A 20,123-nucleotide genomic window follows, 5' to 3' on the forward strand; every position below is an offset into this window, starting at 1 on the left:
AAATAGTAAACATATTAAATCTCCAAAGGACTGAAGGTAACATAGACCTCACTGTGTTTCCTGGCCTCCAGGCCACACACTTTCAAAATCAAGTGTGTTGCTTAATGCCAGCCCTGCCTGACTGTAGACTTATTTAGAAGTCCACTGAATCTCTTTCACAAGGCTTTTCTGAGCATGGGAGCCCACCCTGAAAGTAGATGACTGCAGTATTTTCAGCTTTCCTACCTGTGAACACCAAAACACCTACTACCACTCTAGAGGCAACTGGGATATCAACTATGTTAGCACTGATATGCAAGAGCAGCAGGAGGTCTTCAGGGAGCAGGGTGAGGTATTTGGAAGGGTATTAGGTGAAGCATGCTCTCTGTCATATGAGGGACATGGAGAAAATGTGTCCGTTATTAGACTCATCAATGGGCAGTAATCAATTTGGGGCTGTATAATTATTTTGAAAAGGATGTATAATTTTTTTTTGGAGAACAATTCTCCCCTCCAGAGGAGAAGTCCATCCAAAAATCACAGAGCAGCCCAACCACTAGATGCCATTTTTCAAATTACTGAAGGAAAGGAAAAACAGTGAAGATTGTAGACTGATCCTGTTATGCTATGGCTTTTTTCTAGTCTCTATAGCTAAGGAAAACATATTCTTATTACATTAAAGCAGCACACTGCTTTAGCTGCCAGCGCAAAATGCAGCTAGCATTATAGGACTGTTTCCCTAAGGCAGTTTGGGCCCCTGCCTGAGCCTCTTACCCTCTAGGAAGCTCTAGCAAGCTCTCTGATTTGCACCACTGTTCCTTAACAACCACAATGTCAGCACCAAGCTGACATGATCTGTTGATCCTGATATCTCTGCATTCAGAGCTGACTTGGGTACCTCTGCCCAGCACTGCAGCACATGCTTTTACCTACAGTTTCCTGTGGGGAAAAAACTTTTTTTTTAATCAGTCCCCACTGATCCTTGATTGTAAATTCATGACAAGGATTTTGATTCTGAGCACAACACACTCCTAGGCAAAGATCACGGCTGCCACAGAACAAGTAAAAAATCATCCCAAAAATGGATATGTGGAATGTCACTCAGGGATCTCCACTACCCTGACACAAGAATATAAACACTGAAGACTTTTAAAAGTAGTAGTTTTGGAGGAGGCTGAATGAGCCTGGGAGAGGTAAAGTGAGCTGATAAAAAGCGTAATATTCTACAGAGATGAGCTTTATAGAAGGGTGTAGAGAAGTTAAAGGTTCTGGAAAATTCAAAAACTAAAATCATTCTAACTGTTCAAGGGTAGGGGATAATTTTCACTGTTCAAAAAAATAAAATCATGTAAATGGTCAGAGTAACATACTAAGTTCTCCATGCCTTACATCTAAGGTAGCATATTCTGCCCAGCACTCACAAAATTTTCCTTTCCAGAACTGCAGTGGTTATATAGTTCAGCACTCTCAAGTGGATGAAAACTGAATGAAGTATAACAAGTTGTGGGCAAAAAATAAGTGGCACTGTTTCAAGCTGAGAAGAAGCATGTAATTAGCTACCAGAAAAGAATCAGTGTTGAACTAGTGCTTGCTAATTTTCTGATTAATTAAATATAACACACATTAATATTATCTGTACACTTAACATGCAGTTAGATTTTTGTCTCAGCTACAGGGTTTCCCATATCTGTACCACTGTCTTTTCTTTTTCTTCCTGCTGGCTGTCTGCACAGATAGCTGGTAAACTTAGAGGTGAAGAACAGCTCAAAAGATCCAGACAGTTCTGTACCATCCTGCCTTCAGCCTTTACAATACTTTGTCTCAAAATCCACAGAGGTGGCTTTTCTTCCTATTGCCATGAAGTGCCTTACTAAACCAGGAGCCAAAACCTGTATTGTTTTATACAAATAGACAATCAAAAGCGTGCTCTGTCTGGGGGTTTTGCCTGAGTCCTGATGCATCTGTTCCCCATTTTTATATACATCTTTTTCACTATAGCTCTGTTCTGATTTTACCGGTGCCTGTCACATATTCCTGCCACCTGGCACCTGTTTTTCTCCTTAGTTTCAACTTGGGTCACTTTACAGAGCCATAATCTGCATGTATCTGGGGGAGGCTGGCGCTCGTGGGCGGCTGGGAGGACAAGACTGTAACTCAGGAGGAGAAAATCTTGCAGTTGTTTGAAGGATGGAAGGGCAGGCCTTTATCCTGCATCAAAGAGGATGGCTTTGAATGGAAACTCAACTTCTCATTTTAAATATTCCTTTGAACTGGGGAACAACACACATATCCCATTCCTAATAATAACATCCTTTTATATATATTTTTTTTAGTTCTGAAGAGATCTATTTCTGCCCAAGCATGGTATCTCCTTCACTTTTAGCACTGAAAATTATTTATATCAGAAACTCAGGAAAGAAATTATGGAATTGATCTCATTGAAATGGATTCCTAGATGAATACCTCTACTAACTTATTTTACCTCCTTCATTTCAGCTCTGTGTTGAAGGTAATGTCCTCATTTTCTCTGCTTACTGCCCTTTGGTTCACACTGGAGTATGGTCTCACAAGCACACAGGATTACTTTTGAGGAAACTAACCTGGAAGAGGCATCCAGAACTATACCTGAATGGCTCCAGCCATGAATAGGCTTTAGTCTGGAGAACCAGGCTGGAAGTAATCTGAAGGAACCCACCTCTCAAATGTGGCGGACATCTGGGCTGCAGCACTCACTACTGCTCTCTGCTAATCTGCTTCCATGGTCTGTACTGCTTGCTCATGTAGGCGTAGACAGAGTGACAGACGCACACACACACCCCCCCCCCATACTTACAACATTTTAACATATTCCTAACATCATAAACTTAATACAATATCTAAGGATTTTCCATGGTTTAATTGGTAGCTTATGGAACTGGATTCAACTTTGCAACAAAAAGTCACATGTAGCTTGTAGCCAGACACGAAAATTTCTGACCACAGAACAAAAATGCTGAAAACGGCCTAGCTAGAAAAACTTCCAATGGAAACGACTAGATCAATATGCTAGTACCAACGAAATCTATGTATGATAACAGCATTCAAATGCTTTCAGCATGTTCATATTATTACAAAATTGGCCAGCTGTTGTGGTATCGGAGCGTACTGAATGATCACATGATCAAAATCTTGAAACTACAGTTCGCAATAAATTATCATCCCCTTCACTAACATCTATGAGTGAGCGATGCCTATTTTTTCTCATCACTCTAGTATATTTTAAGAAAATATGATGGTTAATTGAAAATAGATATTTTTTCCATATGGCCTGGAACAAAGTTTTGGATAAACATAAGACTGAACCGTCTGGAAACAACAGATGGCAGTGTTTTAAAGATGAAGAGATGAAAGTTTGGCTACCCAGTGCTGAATGCCAGTAGTAACATATGATGGAGGCAGTACACTTACATCTGGGTATTTATTTCTACCATAATTCTATGGGATGGACATGTGGTCAAAGTAGAGGCTTCTTTAAAAATGAAAAGGAGGCAAGTGAGCTACCTGTTGTATTCCAGCAGCCAGACACACAGTCTCCTTGCATTTAATTTCAATAGTGTCACTTATGGCTATAAATATTGTTCCCAGATCAGTTGGCTGATGCAGAAGAGTTTACACTACCAGTGCAAAGACTTAATCTGTTTCTATTAGCTAATTACTTAAAACCTGGGAGAAACATTCAAAAGAGGACAGCAATGGGAAATGTAAAATAAACATAAAAACGTTCAAATGCATGTGATAACTATGGTATGCAATAAATAAATAAATAACCTACCACATCCTTTTGCATGTACCACAATGAAGCATTTGTCCATAACTAGTTACCATGTAATAGAATACATTTACAATGCACTTATCCATCATTAAAAGAGTATATATTTCCTTGACAGACTGAGATCAGTGTACATTCATTTGAGTAATACCACAGATGCCAAAGGGAGTGTTGGTCCCAATTTTTCCAGCAAGTTATGCTCATATTGAAAGGAGATCCCAAGTCAGCTCAAGGAATAGCACTTCCTTCCCTCACTATAATGCTCAGCACCATTTTTGAATCGTTTTTTGTGGGTTATGTAACATTTTACAGAGAAACTTCTAAGGTACAGAAGGAAACAACCCACTTTTTACATTTCTCTCTGATAATTTGTAATTATTTTTGGAGGTAGGAGAAATGGAAGGGGGTAAAAAAAAAAAAACAGAAAAAAGTCAAACTGAAGGATCTGAGATAAAGACAAAAGAGTCACTTGGTTTAAATCTTTTTACTTGTATTTACAACAGTAGACTTCTTTCAGTTGCCCCAGGCTAAGGATCTGACCTATACCACATTTTCTGTCAAGAATATCAGAGTATTAAAGTATGCTTACTATATGCTTACTATACATGTATAGAAATGGCAGCTTGAGAAATAGAATTAAGTCCTGTAAGACTATTTCAAGAGGAGAAGGGAGGAGGGGAAAATAACATTGCCATTTGCTTTCAAATTTCTATGTGTAGAGCCTAAGATAGGAAAATACTGTCATGCTTACAGCAGAGGCAATGTCAAAAATCGGATATTGGACTTGCTGATATGTAGAAGTTAGGCTTCTGCAGGCAAGAGCCCACTCAACAAGCAGTGCTCTCCCCAAAGTGCCATGTACCATACCGCTGGCAGCCCATCTGCAAATATCCAGTTCTACTGGTGCAGATAGTATTCTCCTTTTCTTGGATGCACTGACATTGAGATTCTGCATATAACACAAGGCAGATGTGCAAAGCAGAAGGAAAAAAAAAAATCTTTCTGTGCCTTTTTGTGCTTTCTTCACCTTCATGCACCAGTGATGTGGGATAGCTCTGTTTCTGCCTCATCTGTGAAGGGCTGCTCACAAAATATTCTTTTGAGCCTATCTTTCTGGGCAGAGGCAGAAACAAAGCTATCGTGCATTACTGGTATTTCTGTTCGTATTTTATTGTTTAGGCTTCAGCTTCAGATTTGAGTCCCAATTCCTTCCTCTGTCTCTATACACAAACTGTTAAAATACAATCCATCACTCTCATAACTGGATGCTTGAGTTAAGCCACAGCAGGAGATCTGTTCTCACTCTTATTTTAAGTACAGAATGATTTTTTTGAGACTGTGTAAGTTTGTGCAGTTATAGATTTATGCAATAGTCATATGATTGTTATTAATACATTTCAATGTTCACACTAAGATAAATTGTCTTAAAATGCAATATGTCTTATACGTACTTTTTCTACAGTAGAGCTAAGATTTTGAAGATATTTTAACTGAGTGTTTTTCATTGGCATTCTTGGATTTCTTTTATATTTAACAGCAATTTTTTTAATTTCCTGAACTTGAAATGCATGGCTTTTTTGATCATTACAGTGCTTTTACAACACCTTTTTTTTTTCATGTGTTGCTGATACAGGTTCCCAAACCTCCTCCCAACTTTGTGTAGCTTTGTGTGTGAGAATCACTCCAACCATGGATACACACAAGCACATACTAAAAACAATCCTTCCTGAACAGTAGAGTGAGGAAACACGGTCAGTAGCAAACTGTACTGTGGATAATGTAATGGGTTTGCGTGGCAAGGTTTTGGTAGCAGGGGGGTTATAGGGGTGGCTTCTGTGAGAAGCTGTTAGAAGCTTCCCCTATGTCTGATACAGCCAATGCCAGCTGGCTCTAAGATAGATCTGCCACTGGCCAAGGCTGAGCCAATCAGTGCCTCTGGGATAACGTATTGAAGAAAGAAAAATGTTGTTGCACAGCAGTAATTGCAGCAAGAGAGAGAAGTGTGAATGTGTGAGAGAAACATTTCTGCAGACACCAAGGTCATTGAAGAAGCAGGGGGAGGAGGTGCTTCAGGTGCTGTAGCAGCGATTCCCCTGCAACTTGTGGCGAAGACCATGGTGAGGCAGGCTGCAGCTCATGGGTGGTGGAGCAGATGACTGCCTACACCCTGTGGAGGACCCCACGCCGGAGTAGGTGGATGCCTGAAGGAAGCTGTGACCCCGTGGGAAGCCTGCACCAGAGCAGGCTCCTGGCAGGACCTGTGGCCCGTGCAGAGTGAGAAGCCCATGCTGGAGCAGGTTTGCTTCCAGAGACCCCGTGAGGGGGGCTCACACTGGAGCAGTCAGTTCCTGAAGGACTGCACACCATGAAGGAGACCCACGCTGGAACAGTTCATGAAGAACTGTAGCCCATGGGAAGGACTCACATTGGAGAAGTCATGGAGGACTTTCTCCTGTGAGAGGGACCCCACATTAGAGCAGGGGAAACGTGTGAGGAGTCCTCCCCCTGAGGAGGAAGGAGTGACAGAAACAACGTGTGATGAGCTGACAACAACCCCCATTCCCTGTCCCCCTGTGCTGCTCAGGGAGAGGAGGGAGGGAAATCAGGAACAAAGTTAAGCCTGGGAAAGAAGAGAGGGGTGGGGGGAAGGTGTTTTAAGATTTGGTTTTATTTCTCATTACTCCTCTCTGAGTTAATTGGTAATAAATTACTTTTTTTTTCTCCCCAAGTCAAGTCTGTTTTGCCCGTGACAGTAAATGCTGAGCGATCTCCGTGTCCTTATCTCAACCCACAAGCCTGTTGTTATATTTTTCTCTCCTCTGTCCACTTGAGGAGGGGGAGAGTGATAGAGTGGCTTTGGTGGGCACCTGGCATCCAGCCCGGGTCAAACCACCACAGATAGAAGTAAATTTTTGTACTTTAGTAGAAACTCGTGTTCAAGCCCATATTGTAGCCTGTTCTGCATTTCATGTTTGCCAAGTGCCACTCAGGCATTTTGCACACTTATATCCTTCACTGTGTGTTTTGTTTTATCTCATTTATAGAGAGGGAGTAATTCTTCAAAGTTAACTGAAGTTATCCTGGGTTTACACAGAAAGGGAGAAGGAACAGATGAGGACTGTATCTCAGCAGTGACAGAGAGCATGGGATCTGGATTTTCATACTGGATTTTTGAGTGAGAATCTCCTCTCACCTCTGCTTTGTTTATGCAGATGATTTATGCCAGCATCTGAGAAAGGACAGCAGGTGGTCACTAAAAAAGGGGAGCCTGGTCTTCACATCCATGATGCTGTACTGAGAAACCACTCATTGCCTTGAGCATATGCATGTTTTAAGCTATTTACTTGCTGTTAGAATGAAACCCATTAAGCTTTAGGCAAACCTCGTTAGCAACATCATAAGGGCTGAGGATCCTCTGGGCTTCCTGGATGGCTTGAAGAGCAAGACTGTGACTAATAGGTTTCCTCAGGATCAGATTAGAGATGTTAATTGCGTCTCTCTTCAAAATTAAGAGAAAAATCCTCCAGCAAACGCAGTCTTACCAGTAGAGCTGAAACATCTGAAATTTTTGCCGGGAATCAAAGAGCCTTTTCCTCTTTCAAACAGGTGAAATCAGATGTAAGCCCATTGGAGTCAAAGGAGTTATAGCAACAAAGAAAGGTATTTGTAAGATAAGGCAGGCCCCAAACATCGGGATTTACAAGGTATTACTGTTCAAATGACATTCAGACTTTGCATTAGCATCAACTATATCTGCTTTTATCCGCTAATTGTGTAATTCATTCAAAAGAGCAACCAGATTGGTTTAATCGGTTACATGTTGTATGGTCCAAACCCCAGGAAAATATTTCCCTTGGCTCATCCCAAGAAAAACATTCACACATGCTGTTTATTTTTACATTCTCAAGTACTACTTTTATCTTATGTTTTAGCTAGATATTCCTTTAAACTTGTTCTTCTGATTCCTTGTCCCTTTGGTATCACTTAATAAGACCTGGTGACTAATTCAGAAGGAATTATTTATTTAACAAATCCCATCCTTGCTTATTACAAAGCATCTACAAGCAAATCACTTTTTTTTTTTTTTCCTAAGTTGGTATTAATTAAAAATTATTTACAGACATTCAGAGCAGAATTCTTGTTTGGTAGCTTTCCCTTTGTGCTTCTTCAAGATGTGCCATCAGTGCTCTAAGAGGATGTGCTCTGCAAGACAGTGATGCCCAAATGACTGACATGGGTAACTAAGAGACAACTCGGAATGGAAAATGTTTATGTCCAGACGTAGGTTCTTCTACAAATACAGATTGATTAATAGTGTCAGACATCTCTCTTTTCTTCATTCAAATCTCCTGCTGACTGTTTTGCTTTCCCCATCCCGGACAGAAGGTATGGTCCTGTACAGCTTGGGAAGGTCTCCATGCAGTTGTTTGTCCTTGTAGTGGCAGCCAACAGCTGTAAAATGCTATGTGAGCACAGTGTCCGGTCTCCCTTGCTCTCTTCCTTCCCTGATATGCTGGCTGTCCTCACTGAGACATCTTCTGCTTTTGCTGAAGGGAAAGTGGGAGGGAAAGAGAGTGAAGAGGAGATCTGTGTTTACTTCTTTGTGTCAGGTGTCCACACTCCTCATGTTGCCCCTGAGATATATGAATGTGTATGAGAGCATATCTGCATACGCGCCTGGAGTGTGGGCTGCTATGTGGGAACATCTCTATGCCTTTCCGTTGACTTTCTTGTACACCGTGCCCCAGACGCAGCTGGAGGGGAGAACAGACCTCTCACTCTCTCTCTGTTCCTGACAGACACATACTGGAGGACCACACTGGATCTTGAGGATGCACCTGAGTAAAGGGTTGTTTTGCAAGAGACAAGGGAGTCATTGTATTTTTCCCAGGGTTTTGAACCTGATGAAGAGAAAGAAATTGGTAGAAAAGCTGACTTTTTTTTATTGAAAGGAAGAGAAAATACAAAACCATACAAACCTGGTGAGGTTACCTGCAGCAGAAAGGACCACTGCTGTCTATAATGCACTACAGGCTCAGATACTCCAGTGCTAGAGCTGATGTAAGCCTGACTTCACATGTACACACATCAACGAGTCCATACAGTCACAAATGACAGCTGAGTACCTTGAAGCTGAGAGAGTCCCAGAAGGGTGTCACTGAAAGGAGATGACAAAAGGCTCCCTACAGCACCCCTGACACCCACGCAGTTTTGCTCCTGTCCCTGGGATGGAAACCCCAGCAGAGGAGACACGTTTCCACTGCTTACATGCTCCACCTGAATTATCAGTCACAGCCTGGCCAGCCACGGCTTCGAGGCAGCCTTGCAACCAGCATCTCTTCCCATTCAGCTCCTCTCATCTTATAATCACGGGCAGACAAACGGTCTCTGTCAAAAATGCCTTTTAAAAAGGAGGCTCTTTTAAAGATGTTTAGCATCTTTGTGATATTTTTCTTGTTGGTTTTTTTTTTTTTTTAGATGATTTTTTAAGGAAGTTAACCACAATTTTTAATGTCATTTTCAGAATAGCTTGTTCAGCTCAATTTTGACAAAGAAACTTGGGAAACCACAGAGAGAAGTAGCTGGAAAGTGAGTTGAAGCTGCCTATTGCTTTCAAAGTCTTCTGTGGAAATTGCATGGAAAATACCTGCTGGTGGGGATGATCACATACGGTTTGGAGATGATCACATAGGGCTATCTCAGTTTTAGGAGTTAGGGAAGAAGCAAGAAAAAGACGGGCTGACTTCCCTCGGGCCTGGAAGAGGAAGGAGACCCTCCTCCTCACTGTCAGCAGGGAAAGGAGCTACGCTCGCAGATGTTCCACTTTCCCTTAAGCTGGGTGTCACAGACTTCCTGGGCCGGTGACAGGACACAGGCCTTGCGGATGTTGCTGGCTGGCTGCCGGAGGCTTTTGTGATAAATAGGTCCAGTTCAAACAAAAACATCACTGATTCGTGTGAGAGCTCTTCTCATTCATTTTCACACAAACAAATGTGTTGTTTTTTTTTTCTAGAAGATGTTAACTTGAGGGGAAGTGAAAGACGAAAAAAAACCCCAGCCATTTCATCCCAAATGAAAAGCTTGGCGCTACTTTGGCTCCCGAGGTGCTGCGGTGTCTCCCTGGAGTGGCAGCTCAGCTGGCTTGTGCCTGTGCAGAGCCTCCAGGTGCATTTCCTGCAGCGCGTGATGCTCACCGGGATGCACAATCCGTTTGTAAACAAGGTAACGTACAGTGTATACAGGGTCAGAAGAGACAGGCAGTGGAATATAAGAGGCTGAAGATTGTATGGGATATGTAAAGCTTGTCTCATTTAATACCTCTTCACAACATTAGCTTTTGCAGAAGGATTAAGCTGTCCTAATCTCCACTGAAGCCAAGAGAATAACAAGCCAGTTATAATTAATCTATTTTCTTGGCTTTGGAGAAAATCCCAAATGGTTATTTTTCCTCATCTACTAAGCCAATTCGAAGGAAAAACTCCTGTCAATGTCAGTTATATGAAAAATATTTCTGACTGAACTTGAATCCATGGAGTAGCTTTCGAAGTGCTTTCTCCTCTCATGGTTTGAGAAGTGTTTTATGAACATATGTGCATTCCACGTCCTGCCTCATGAACAAATACACCTCCTTTGAGTACCCTAGGTATGTGACATTGTTTTCCTTATGTTTTCTTGCTCCATCTACTGGAATCAGTTCTACACAGCATTTGAATGAACAAATATATAATTAGTCTATTTATTTATTCTTGTTAAAAAAAAAAAAAAATAAATGAAACCTCTTAATCCAGTCTTTACAGTTGATTTATCTTAGTTTTATAACGAAGTGCATATTTTGTAAACAAAATCTTCTCCCTTTTCAGGCTCTTAATCAGAGGCCTGCCAGTAAGAATACTCTTCTAGATCTAAATGTCCTCATAGGTTCATGTTCTTACTGACCTTCAGTGTTTCCAAACTCTTAGGAAAATATGTCACTGTTTCTCAAAATATTAAATGTAGCAAAACAACAACAACAAGTAAAAATACTCTCCCAGCATCAACAGAATGATGTTTTGTGGAATTAGATGTGATTTGAATTGCACCAGTCATATGTAACCGTCTTTTTTTAAAATAATAATTTTTAAAAAAACTCCTTCAGAACAGATGGAAAAGAAGCTAAAACAGTAGATGTCAGAGAACAGTTTACATCACACCTGTAAGATTCAAGACAACTTTATTGTCAAGTTTCTTTGTCCCATATTTAAAGAAGTGGCTACTGGAAAAGTTTTTTTGGAAAAAAAATCCAGTGAAGAATTGTCTCGTTAGGATAGGGTTAAATTTCTGTTTAAGTGCTAGATAGAAAATGTTAGAAGTACTGTCTGTATTTGTGCAGTTAAAACCTCCACAGTTTTTGTCTCAAATTTCTGCTGTCTTTTGTGCATAAAATTCAGCAGCCACAAATCATGCAAAAAGCAGATTTTACCTTATGTGTCAGATTCAGGTAGGGCTGTGATTTCTGTTTCTAATTTCGCTTGAAGCAGAGAACAGTTCGCTCCCCTATCTACGAATTTCAAGTGAAAATGTTAAAACTTGCGAAATACCAGTATTTTTGTCAAAGGTCATCTAGCATCAGCATTAGCAGTCAATGAAAGAATGGCAATTTATACTGAATAGACCAAAAACATTTTATGCAGTAAAATTTAGAAACACTAGCACTAGTGAGTCTTTTCCTCTGATCCTGTTATGGCAGTTAGAGCTCTAGCAAAGGATGAGGTTATGGACTGGAATACAATAGCAGTAAGTTCTGAAACGCATGTGTCTACCAACAAACAGCATGGAGAGACTTTTATTCAAACAACAGCAGTGTTATTCTCACAGCTTCAAGGAGCTGTTCTCCTGCTTCCAGGGTTCCACCTCCCTAACTAGCTTCTTCCTAGTTTTAAAGGCATGACTTTCATTCTCAGAACAGTCTTTCCCGGAAATGTGTAGTTCACCTAGAAAGCTGCAACAGACCTTCCAAGTTGCTTCCCGGTTTATTCTCTCCCTGAACTTATTGAAATCAATCACTACAGCATGTCATAAGAAGTTGTGTATCATACATAAACTACATAGATTTAACTAGATTATGGGTAAATTTTCTTAGATTCTTACCTATACTGTGTTATTTATAATAGTATCATGTACTACTTCCTCTTTCATCAGCATACCAGCAATAAAATAATTCTTCTTTTAATTCTTTATATATTTAAATTCAAGGATCCTAGCTTTCAAGAGTGAATTATAGTTGTGTCTGCCTTAAATCCATGCCACATGGAAGTAAGAAAGTCAGCCCTAACTAGACATCAGTATGAATGTAGACAAAATTGCTAGTAAGTTTTGAGGTGCTCCCATCTAGGAAAATGCAGGGTCAAATCCCAAACTGCTGCCTGTCCACATTTTCCATAGCATTGACGTAGTTGGATTCATCGAAGACCATAGCAATGGAAGAGTTTGCTGTGGATGCACATTTTTTTCACTGCTGTCACATTTTATACCTAATTGGTTGAATGCTGAATGCAGTTGCATAGAAGAAACGCTCTCTGAACAAGGGGATATCGAAGCCAAAAGAAAGACCTCTACTGATTCCAGTGAGGTTTGAATCTGGGGATCTTGTCCCAGGTGGCCACATTAGAGACAGACATAGTATAATCCTTGATAGTAATAATTTTGCTCATTAAAACTGTATCTGTAGAACTAGGACATCAGTGGGAATAGCTTAGAAAATGCTTTACATTTGAGTAGAAGAGTCGTTAGTGACTTTCTTAAGAATTAGGAAAAGTAAAGCTGCAAGATTGTGCTCACAAGCAGACTGAAAATACACATAAATAAAAAGATTTCATTAGATCATTATGTATGAATAAAGTGTGTTATCAGGCTGTCTCAGGAGTTGCTATGGAATCTGATTAATTTTAACAATTCCATTGGCAGTGTGAAAGAGGCAGTAAGGCATCCTGTTAATTAATGAAGTGATTAATAATTTAATAATAAATTAATAATTAAGTAGATTTGCAGATGATGGGTAAAAGACGAAATTTGTAGGGAATATTCAGAGTTTTGGTAGTACTGAGGGATTTAAGAAGGGTTGAAATACATTTAGAAAATAACTAAAGCAGAACCTTCCTTGAAAATGTTGCACAGAAGGTGTATGGAATCTATACTCGTTTTCTTGCTAAAAATATTCTTCAACCTCCATTGTCTGTAGGCCTTTAGATGGACCATGTACCGGTGTCCTTTACAAGGTAAGAACTGTGAGTTCAGGTGTACATGCTCCTCTTGTCACCATACCTCTAGGTGCAATAAAGGCACTTGCTACTGGTATATCTGAAAATACTGTCACTGGACACATAAGATGTCTTAAAAGTATGTGGTGTGAAGGAATTTACCTATAAGAATAAGTCACAAATAAAACTGGTTTATATTTTCTTCTTGAAAGCAAAAGAATTAGACCAGACAGGGAATAGGAAGACCATCTGTGCTTAATTAAAGCTTGAGACTGCATAACAGCAACAGATGTTATATTATTATAGTCAGAAGAGTTTATTGCTAACAGTGGTAAATATTGTGCATATTGAGCTGGATATTTCCAAGCAATAATCTAACAGACACACTTCCACATGGGCTACTCTTTTCTTCCTACATTTCATTAGTTTTGAGTGTCATGAAAAGTCAAATTGCAGAAGAGGTCTAGATAGCAGTGTTTTCTACATACTGAGAATGCTGAGGACCAAAAGGCATCTAGTGCTGACGATCTAAAATAAATGGGCAAGTCTGCGTGAAGAAGACATGATAGAAAGGGCTAACATTCCTGCAGCTTCACTAAGTTCCTGAAAGCCCTCTTTAGAGATAACCACCATGAGAGGGTTCATCTGGCTGCATGGATCAGATGGATTCTGTAATTGATGGTGTTTAAGCATAGCATAACTCAGGAGCAGGGAGAGCTTTCAATCTGATTCAATTACTTCTCCTGAATAACTTCCAAAAGCTGTTTGAAACTACCCTGCACCAACAGTCCAAATGAGAAGCTGTGCTAAATGGGGAGCAAATTCTTTCAGTCGCCTAATCATTAGCTTCTGCTGGCCAGAGAGAAGTGGACACACCTTACATTGCCTGATAATTACAAGGTCACATCCAATTATATCTGTGTCAAGGCTTTATACAAGCCTCATTCCTCCCTTTCGTTACTTCCTATTTGCACTGTCCTGATTAGATGTGCAGTTCCTATTAATGTGACTCCACATGAAGCCTAGAGTGTGGATTTGGTGGTTTGTGACTAGGTGTAGTTCTCAGTGTGGTATTAGCTACTTACACACAAAGGTATGTAGGTTTTCATTTGTTTGCTTGTTTGTTTTAATTGTTTTCACTTACTTTATAGTTGGAATGGTGCAAAAAGTTGTAAAATTCTGAACTAAATGTGCAGAGACATCTATACAATTTCTTCTTTTCTTACTTTTTTCCTTTCTTTTGCAGGGATTTTAGCCAGTTTTCATTGCTAAAGCAAGGAGTGACAATAGCTCACAGGTTTTATTAATCATTGTGTTTCTGCTTGCATCCCGGTTCTCTTCTTTCCTAGAGTGAGTTTTCCCTGAAGGTCTCTTGAAATAGTAATTTTCTGCTTCTGAGACACAAGTCATGGTAAGGGGACACTTTGTGGGTAGACTTACAAGTATCATGCTGATAAAAAGGGATCAGATAAAGTCTTGCTTTGTCCAAAAGAGATAAGTTAGAAACTGGGAATGAATGGATGCCTGATCAGTGATCTACAATTACATGAGCTGATGGGAAGCAGTGTCAGGAGAATCCAGAGGTTGCCATAGAAATGTAACAAAGGATGTAATCCTCAGGGACTGTACCTGAGTCAAGTACCAAAGGTGCATGAATTCTCAGTGAATGAAACTCTCAAGTTTAAGAGAAAAATAGAAACCATATCACCGATAAAGATAATTGAGCTGTCTGTCCTGTTTGTGATATCATGGTAGATCCCATCTGGACATCAACCGTGATTGCTGCTATGCCGCTTTCCCAGCCGTGTTTGGGTGAAATATATAAACCTCAGGAGAATGTTCAGAGCGTCAGTGTCTGTCTGCTGGCTTCTCTAGTTCTTTTTGCTAGGAAATCTAGAAAGACATTATCATTTTTGGACGATAGTAAGCATTTCAGTTGCTTATTATGGAAATCCTGTGTAACAACAGCCTAATGCATTCAACTTTGGGATAGCATTTTTCTAACCATTTTTGAGTGACTCACAGTTTTGAAAAAGATAAGGATATATCCTGGGTAGAGGGAGGGTATACAAAAATGGCTCTATTTTAAGAAGACACTTAATGCTGAATATCCTTCACTCAAAAAGCCACTGGAAAAGAGTGCCATGCAACCTGTAAGCCTCTTTCTAAACCTATTTCTGCATGTACTCCCACATATCTGGAAAAAGAAAGGGAGCATTATGATAAAGGTCTGGCAAGATGGGTATTTCTACTGTTTGGAAACATAACGTTTCTCCCATCAGAGGCATTCTGGAGTGAAGAAAATTGATTGTACTTCAATCAACTAGAGTCGTAAACAACAAATATAGACAGTACTAAATCCCTAAATCCACCACCAGCATACCCTCTAGTGTAAATGAGGGAAAAGATGTCATTAATATTGACTGTCTTAATAGACCATGGAATCCCCAATAGGTCTTGTTGGTCTTTGGAAAGTAAAATGTGACCATTTATTTTTGAGAAGATACAGTGCCCTCATTAAATGTTAATCTTAGACTGTGGAAACCAAGGTTTATGCCTCAGCCATGTCAGAGATTTCTAGCAGGGAGCCAAATTCTTAAAAAATAGATTCATTCAAGCACCTAGCAAAATTAAAACAAAACAAATCAAGCATGATCAGTGGGGAATCTAGCAGTCACTAATTCTTTCAGTGATCGAAACGTCTTATGCACTCTGACTCGGGAGGTCAGGTGCTGGTCTTCTGCAAACTAAAGCCCAAGCGCACAATCTAAAAGGCAGACACAGTAGTGCAGGAAAGGAGACAGAAATCCTCTGAGGTGATTCATCTGCCCGTCTCAGACAGAAGTGTCGAGATGGGATGAGTAACTGGCTGGTGGTGACTTTCTTTCTCTGGTGACTGCAGAGGGAACCTACCTAAATTTTAATAGCTATGTTTTGGTCATACAAATACCACCATCTGAGCCTCCTCAAGATGCAATAACATGACTTTTGGGCCTGACAAAGGATGTAGTTCACATGACCACAGGTGATTGTGCAGTATTCAGACTAAGAAAAAGCTTAAATTGTATTTAAGATGACTATTTTCTTATAGTTTTCTTAACTATTTCACTAAATTAGAAACACCAAATACATACACAGGCAATAGTTTATACACAGTACATTGTGTCAGGAGATCTTCAAATAGCTTGTTTTAGATAATGTATATATAAAAAAGGGAGAAACGTAATATTACATATTTTTGTATATTTACAAGCTGCGTTTGTAGTCTTGAGTGTATGTAGTCAAACTGAGATCTGGGCAACATCCCTAGCAAATTACTATTAATTAAAAAAAAAAAACCAACCACAACAGTTTCAGAAAGGGGAAGAACTCCCTGAATTCATTTAAAATACAGCAAATGGGTTTTGACAGGGGAAAAAGAAGAAAACATTTGGAGAGGTCAGAAGGTTTTTTCAACAAAGTCAAACACCTGCAATTTTATTCAAGTTGATGTTATCATTTCAAATTTGATCTAACACATGGAAGGGATAAATGAAAATTTAAATGAAATTTTAAAAATGAAACTCAAAAATGAAACTTTTAATTTCAGCCCACCCTGAAAGTGTTTTCCGCTTCTGATTTCCTTTAGTTTAGGCCCTGAATGAAAAAAAAAAACAATTATTTTCACATCTCTCATTAAATTATCAATAGTTCTCACAGAAAAAAGTCTTTCCATCCAGGAGAATGATAAAATTCTTAGGCTTCAGAAATATATAATACCATTATAATGTTAAAGAGCAACCATATTGTATACAATTCCTGAAACTGAAGCACTTCTTTTGGTTTGTGCTTTTGGCGGTTTTGAAAACATTGTTAAGAAGACAGAATGAGAAGAAAATCTTTTATCCAGACTATCCAGAATTTCAAGTTGGGTTAGAGACAGAATCTACAGAAAGAGAAACAGATTTTTTTAAAGAAAGTTTTATTATCACTGGTAAGAGAATAAAGTTATTCATTAAATGCTTGTAGATGGAGTTGGTTAGTGAAAAGGTTTATCTTCCAATGAAATGCAGTTCAGCAAAATATTTTACTTTAAAGTAAACTCACAACAATAGCAACTTTTGTTACTTTACGCACAATGTACATGAAAATGTCACATGATTTACAGGGCTTGATTCAATTCTCACTTGTCAGCTTCACCCTGGTGTTGGTTTAGTGGCGCAATTCCTCTTGCTACTGGCTGGATTCCCAGTCTAAGTGAGGAGAATCAAACATGTGGGGTTTTTTGGTTCAGGACAATGAATAACATTAAGCTTTCCTGGTTCTAGCAGCTTTACTTCATTCTGATGCCTATGTTGTGGCCTCTTTGCTCATTAGCACATGCATTTAAGCTCCTGCTAAGCGAAACACAATATATCTGTAGATGAAAGTGCTCAGTGATTTTCATTCCTTCTGTTCCCACAGCTCTGTGCCCTTAACAGCAGCCCTGCGTGCTCTACAGAGTCAGCACCAAGTGGCAGTGTATGTTAGGAAGGCACAATGACTCCTTGAGACTCCACATGTTTATAAAGCATCCGCTGGCAGCTGTGAGACCACGCCTTGTGGGCACTACGACATTGTCAGTCTGATCTTCCAAAAGATAGATACTAGAGCAGGAGTGTCCCTTCTATTCCCTGTGCCCCACATGGTGTCTGCAGGAAGAGGGATGGTTGTGGTCCTACCACGGAGGCTGCATGAGTGATGAAAATTCCTGTGTGCCTACCCAACTCACATGCATCACCATAAGGACCAGCTACAGCCACAATATAGCCCTTATCTTGCACTGATAAAGTCTGAAAATGCTGCAGCCCAGATAGCATATAAAATGTAATGGAGACCCTTGCATATGGAGTTTCTAAGGAAGCAAAAGAAGCCTCCTTTTTTTTTGCTCCCTGTCTCTTCCTTGACTATCTCTCCCTCTCTTACTCCAGGTTCAGAATCATGTCACATAGAAAGCAGGTATTGCAGAGGTAAGCATAGTATGTTACCCTTCCCTAAGGAGTCACACTTCTGTGTGCTGTGAGCTAAAGGAGGCAAAGCTGCCTTTCTGACTTTGGTTAAACTGACAGAAGCTGGCAGCCCGGATCCTTTCACCTTTGGTCCCACTTTTGTGTTTCTGCCTGTCACGTGCGATAAAGCTTTCAATCAGCTTCAGTTTTTCATGCTCTTCCTTCAAGAAGAAGTCAACAAGCACACTCCTCTCCTTTTTGATCTGTTCACTGATGTCCTTGGGGATGTCAGGAATCATCCAGTCAACCAGAACACTGAGGAACATCACCAGGTTCTGCAAGCACAGCAACAGACGTGAAGCAAGTATGAAAAATGCAAAATATTTGCACCACTTTGCTATAGCTGTGAGGAAGGTATCAAAAACATTTTGTTAACAATCTGTAGTGTTAAGCAGTTGAGTAAGGCCTTAGTTCAAGAAGCAGCTCATGTTTGTGCATAATTGCCCCTCAGTGGAGAGACTGAATTAAACACATGCTTCAGGTTTGAAATGGGAAATGACTTGTATTCATCAAATGTTTCATGGCCTAAGTAGCTAAAACAGCCTTATTCTTTACAGGTGTCCAAAGGTACTCAAGTTCTCAACATCAAACTAATTGAGACTGAGTTCAGAATCCATTACTATAAGGGCAACATCAGGGAAAGCATCCTCCCACACAATCGTACCCACGTGTTTCCAATGTGGCCTGAGCAGACAGCAGACAACTGTTGTGGTCGTCCTGTCCTGAAATCCTTCTGTCTGCTAATAAGCAGGGTTTTTTTACATTACTGTAGCATGCAAGCCACAACCCTGAATCTCAAGTGTCAAGGTCATTTCAGGTGATGTTCATAAGAGGCAAGAAGCAAACTGGGCAAAAAAGTTTTTCTTGTTTGTGAATTTTATAGCTAAATTATATTTTGGGGTTTATACTGTCATGATAATGCTTCGAAAATGTCTGTGTTGTGTAATGCCTCAAAATGTGTGAGAACATTTGCTGACAAGGCTACTAGCATAAACCCTCTGTCCCCTTCTGAGACAATGGAACTAATTAACCAGAGAATGTACTCTGACAGAGCAACAGGCTATTTGAAGCCCAGCATAACCAGTTGGTTTAAAATATTTTGCAGCCAGTGGTGGAAAATTGCTGAAGAGAAGAGAAGCAGAAGAGGGCAATATAAACCAGGCAAGACACAGAATCACACTTAGGAATGTTTGGCAGGTGAGGAGAAAAGACAGGCAGATTTCAATATTAGGGGTGGGCCAAATTTAACTGTGGAGAAATCCCAGACCATGGAGGAGAGCAGAAGGCTTCTGCCATTCAGAAGGCAAGCCGTGATAGCAAATCCCTTGCGAATGAAATCTCCACAATGGTGAGAATTTACACCATTTACTTGTAGAAAGTAACAAAAGACCTTGGAGGATTTATTAATTCTGTTTATTTCTTGCTTTGGTTAAAGAACAGCATTTAACAAGCCTACATAGAATTTACATGCTTTTTACAAGTGGTGCCCCTGAGAGTAAAGAAGCTGACAGAGTCCACTTAATCGAAATATTCAAGAACCTGGGGTATTTTGAGGATGACTGCTGGTGCCAGGGGCTAATGCTGGCTGTGGGGCTTCCCTTCCATGAAGGGTGAGGAAATGTCTGCTGAGGAAGTGTGCCACAGTGCTCGGAAGGTAGAACCTGCGCTGCAGCACACTGACACCTCGGCAGGCTGGGTGCCAGTGCGTCAGGCTGGGCATTTGCAATCAGAAAAGCTCTACTGGACGTGTGCCAAAGCACATGCATTTAATCCATTTATTATGGTATTTCTGTACTGAAATTGCAGCAACTCAACAGACTTACCTGAAATAGAATAACAAAAGCCAAGCGAGCAGATAAGACCGCCCAGTACTGTTTAGAAAACTCATACTGATTTTGGGACCAAGGTGGTTCTCTGTAGTCTTTGAACCTGTCAATGGAGACAGCTCAGTTATCACACGGTTCCAGCAATCTCCTTCTGCACCAATTGCTTTGATTAACATGATTTTCCAGTCACAAAATCTAAATAATCAAATCCTCCAGATGTTCCTACTTCAATCCTTATTATGAAATA

At 40.1% G+C, this 20,123-nt stretch overlaps 1 protein-coding gene across 1 annotated transcript in view; it reads right to left on the reverse strand.

Moving 5' to 3' along the window:
• Positions 1 to 18,043: 18,043 nt before the first annotated feature.
• ANO2 (anoctamin 2) overlaps positions 18,044 to 20,123 on the reverse strand; it is a 205,092-nt gene continuing 203,012 nt past the window's right edge. The window contains exons 24-25 of the mRNA XM_086465725.1: positions 19,874 to 19,979; positions 18,044 to 18,325 (exon numbers count right to left, since the gene is read on the reverse strand). Of these exons, the coding sequence (XP_086321851.1) occupies positions 18,044 to 18,325; positions 19,874 to 19,979 (388 nt within the window). The remainder of the gene's footprint in view (positions 18,326 to 19,873; positions 19,980 to 20,123) is intronic.

The sequence above is a fragment of the Leptosomus discolor genome, chromosome 1 (genome assembly GCF_034619465.1).
Source record: "Leptosomus discolor isolate bLepDis1 chromosome 1, bLepDis1.hap2, whole genome shotgun sequence".
NCBI lineage: Eukaryota > Metazoa > Chordata > Aves > Leptosomiformes > Leptosomidae > Leptosomus > Leptosomus discolor.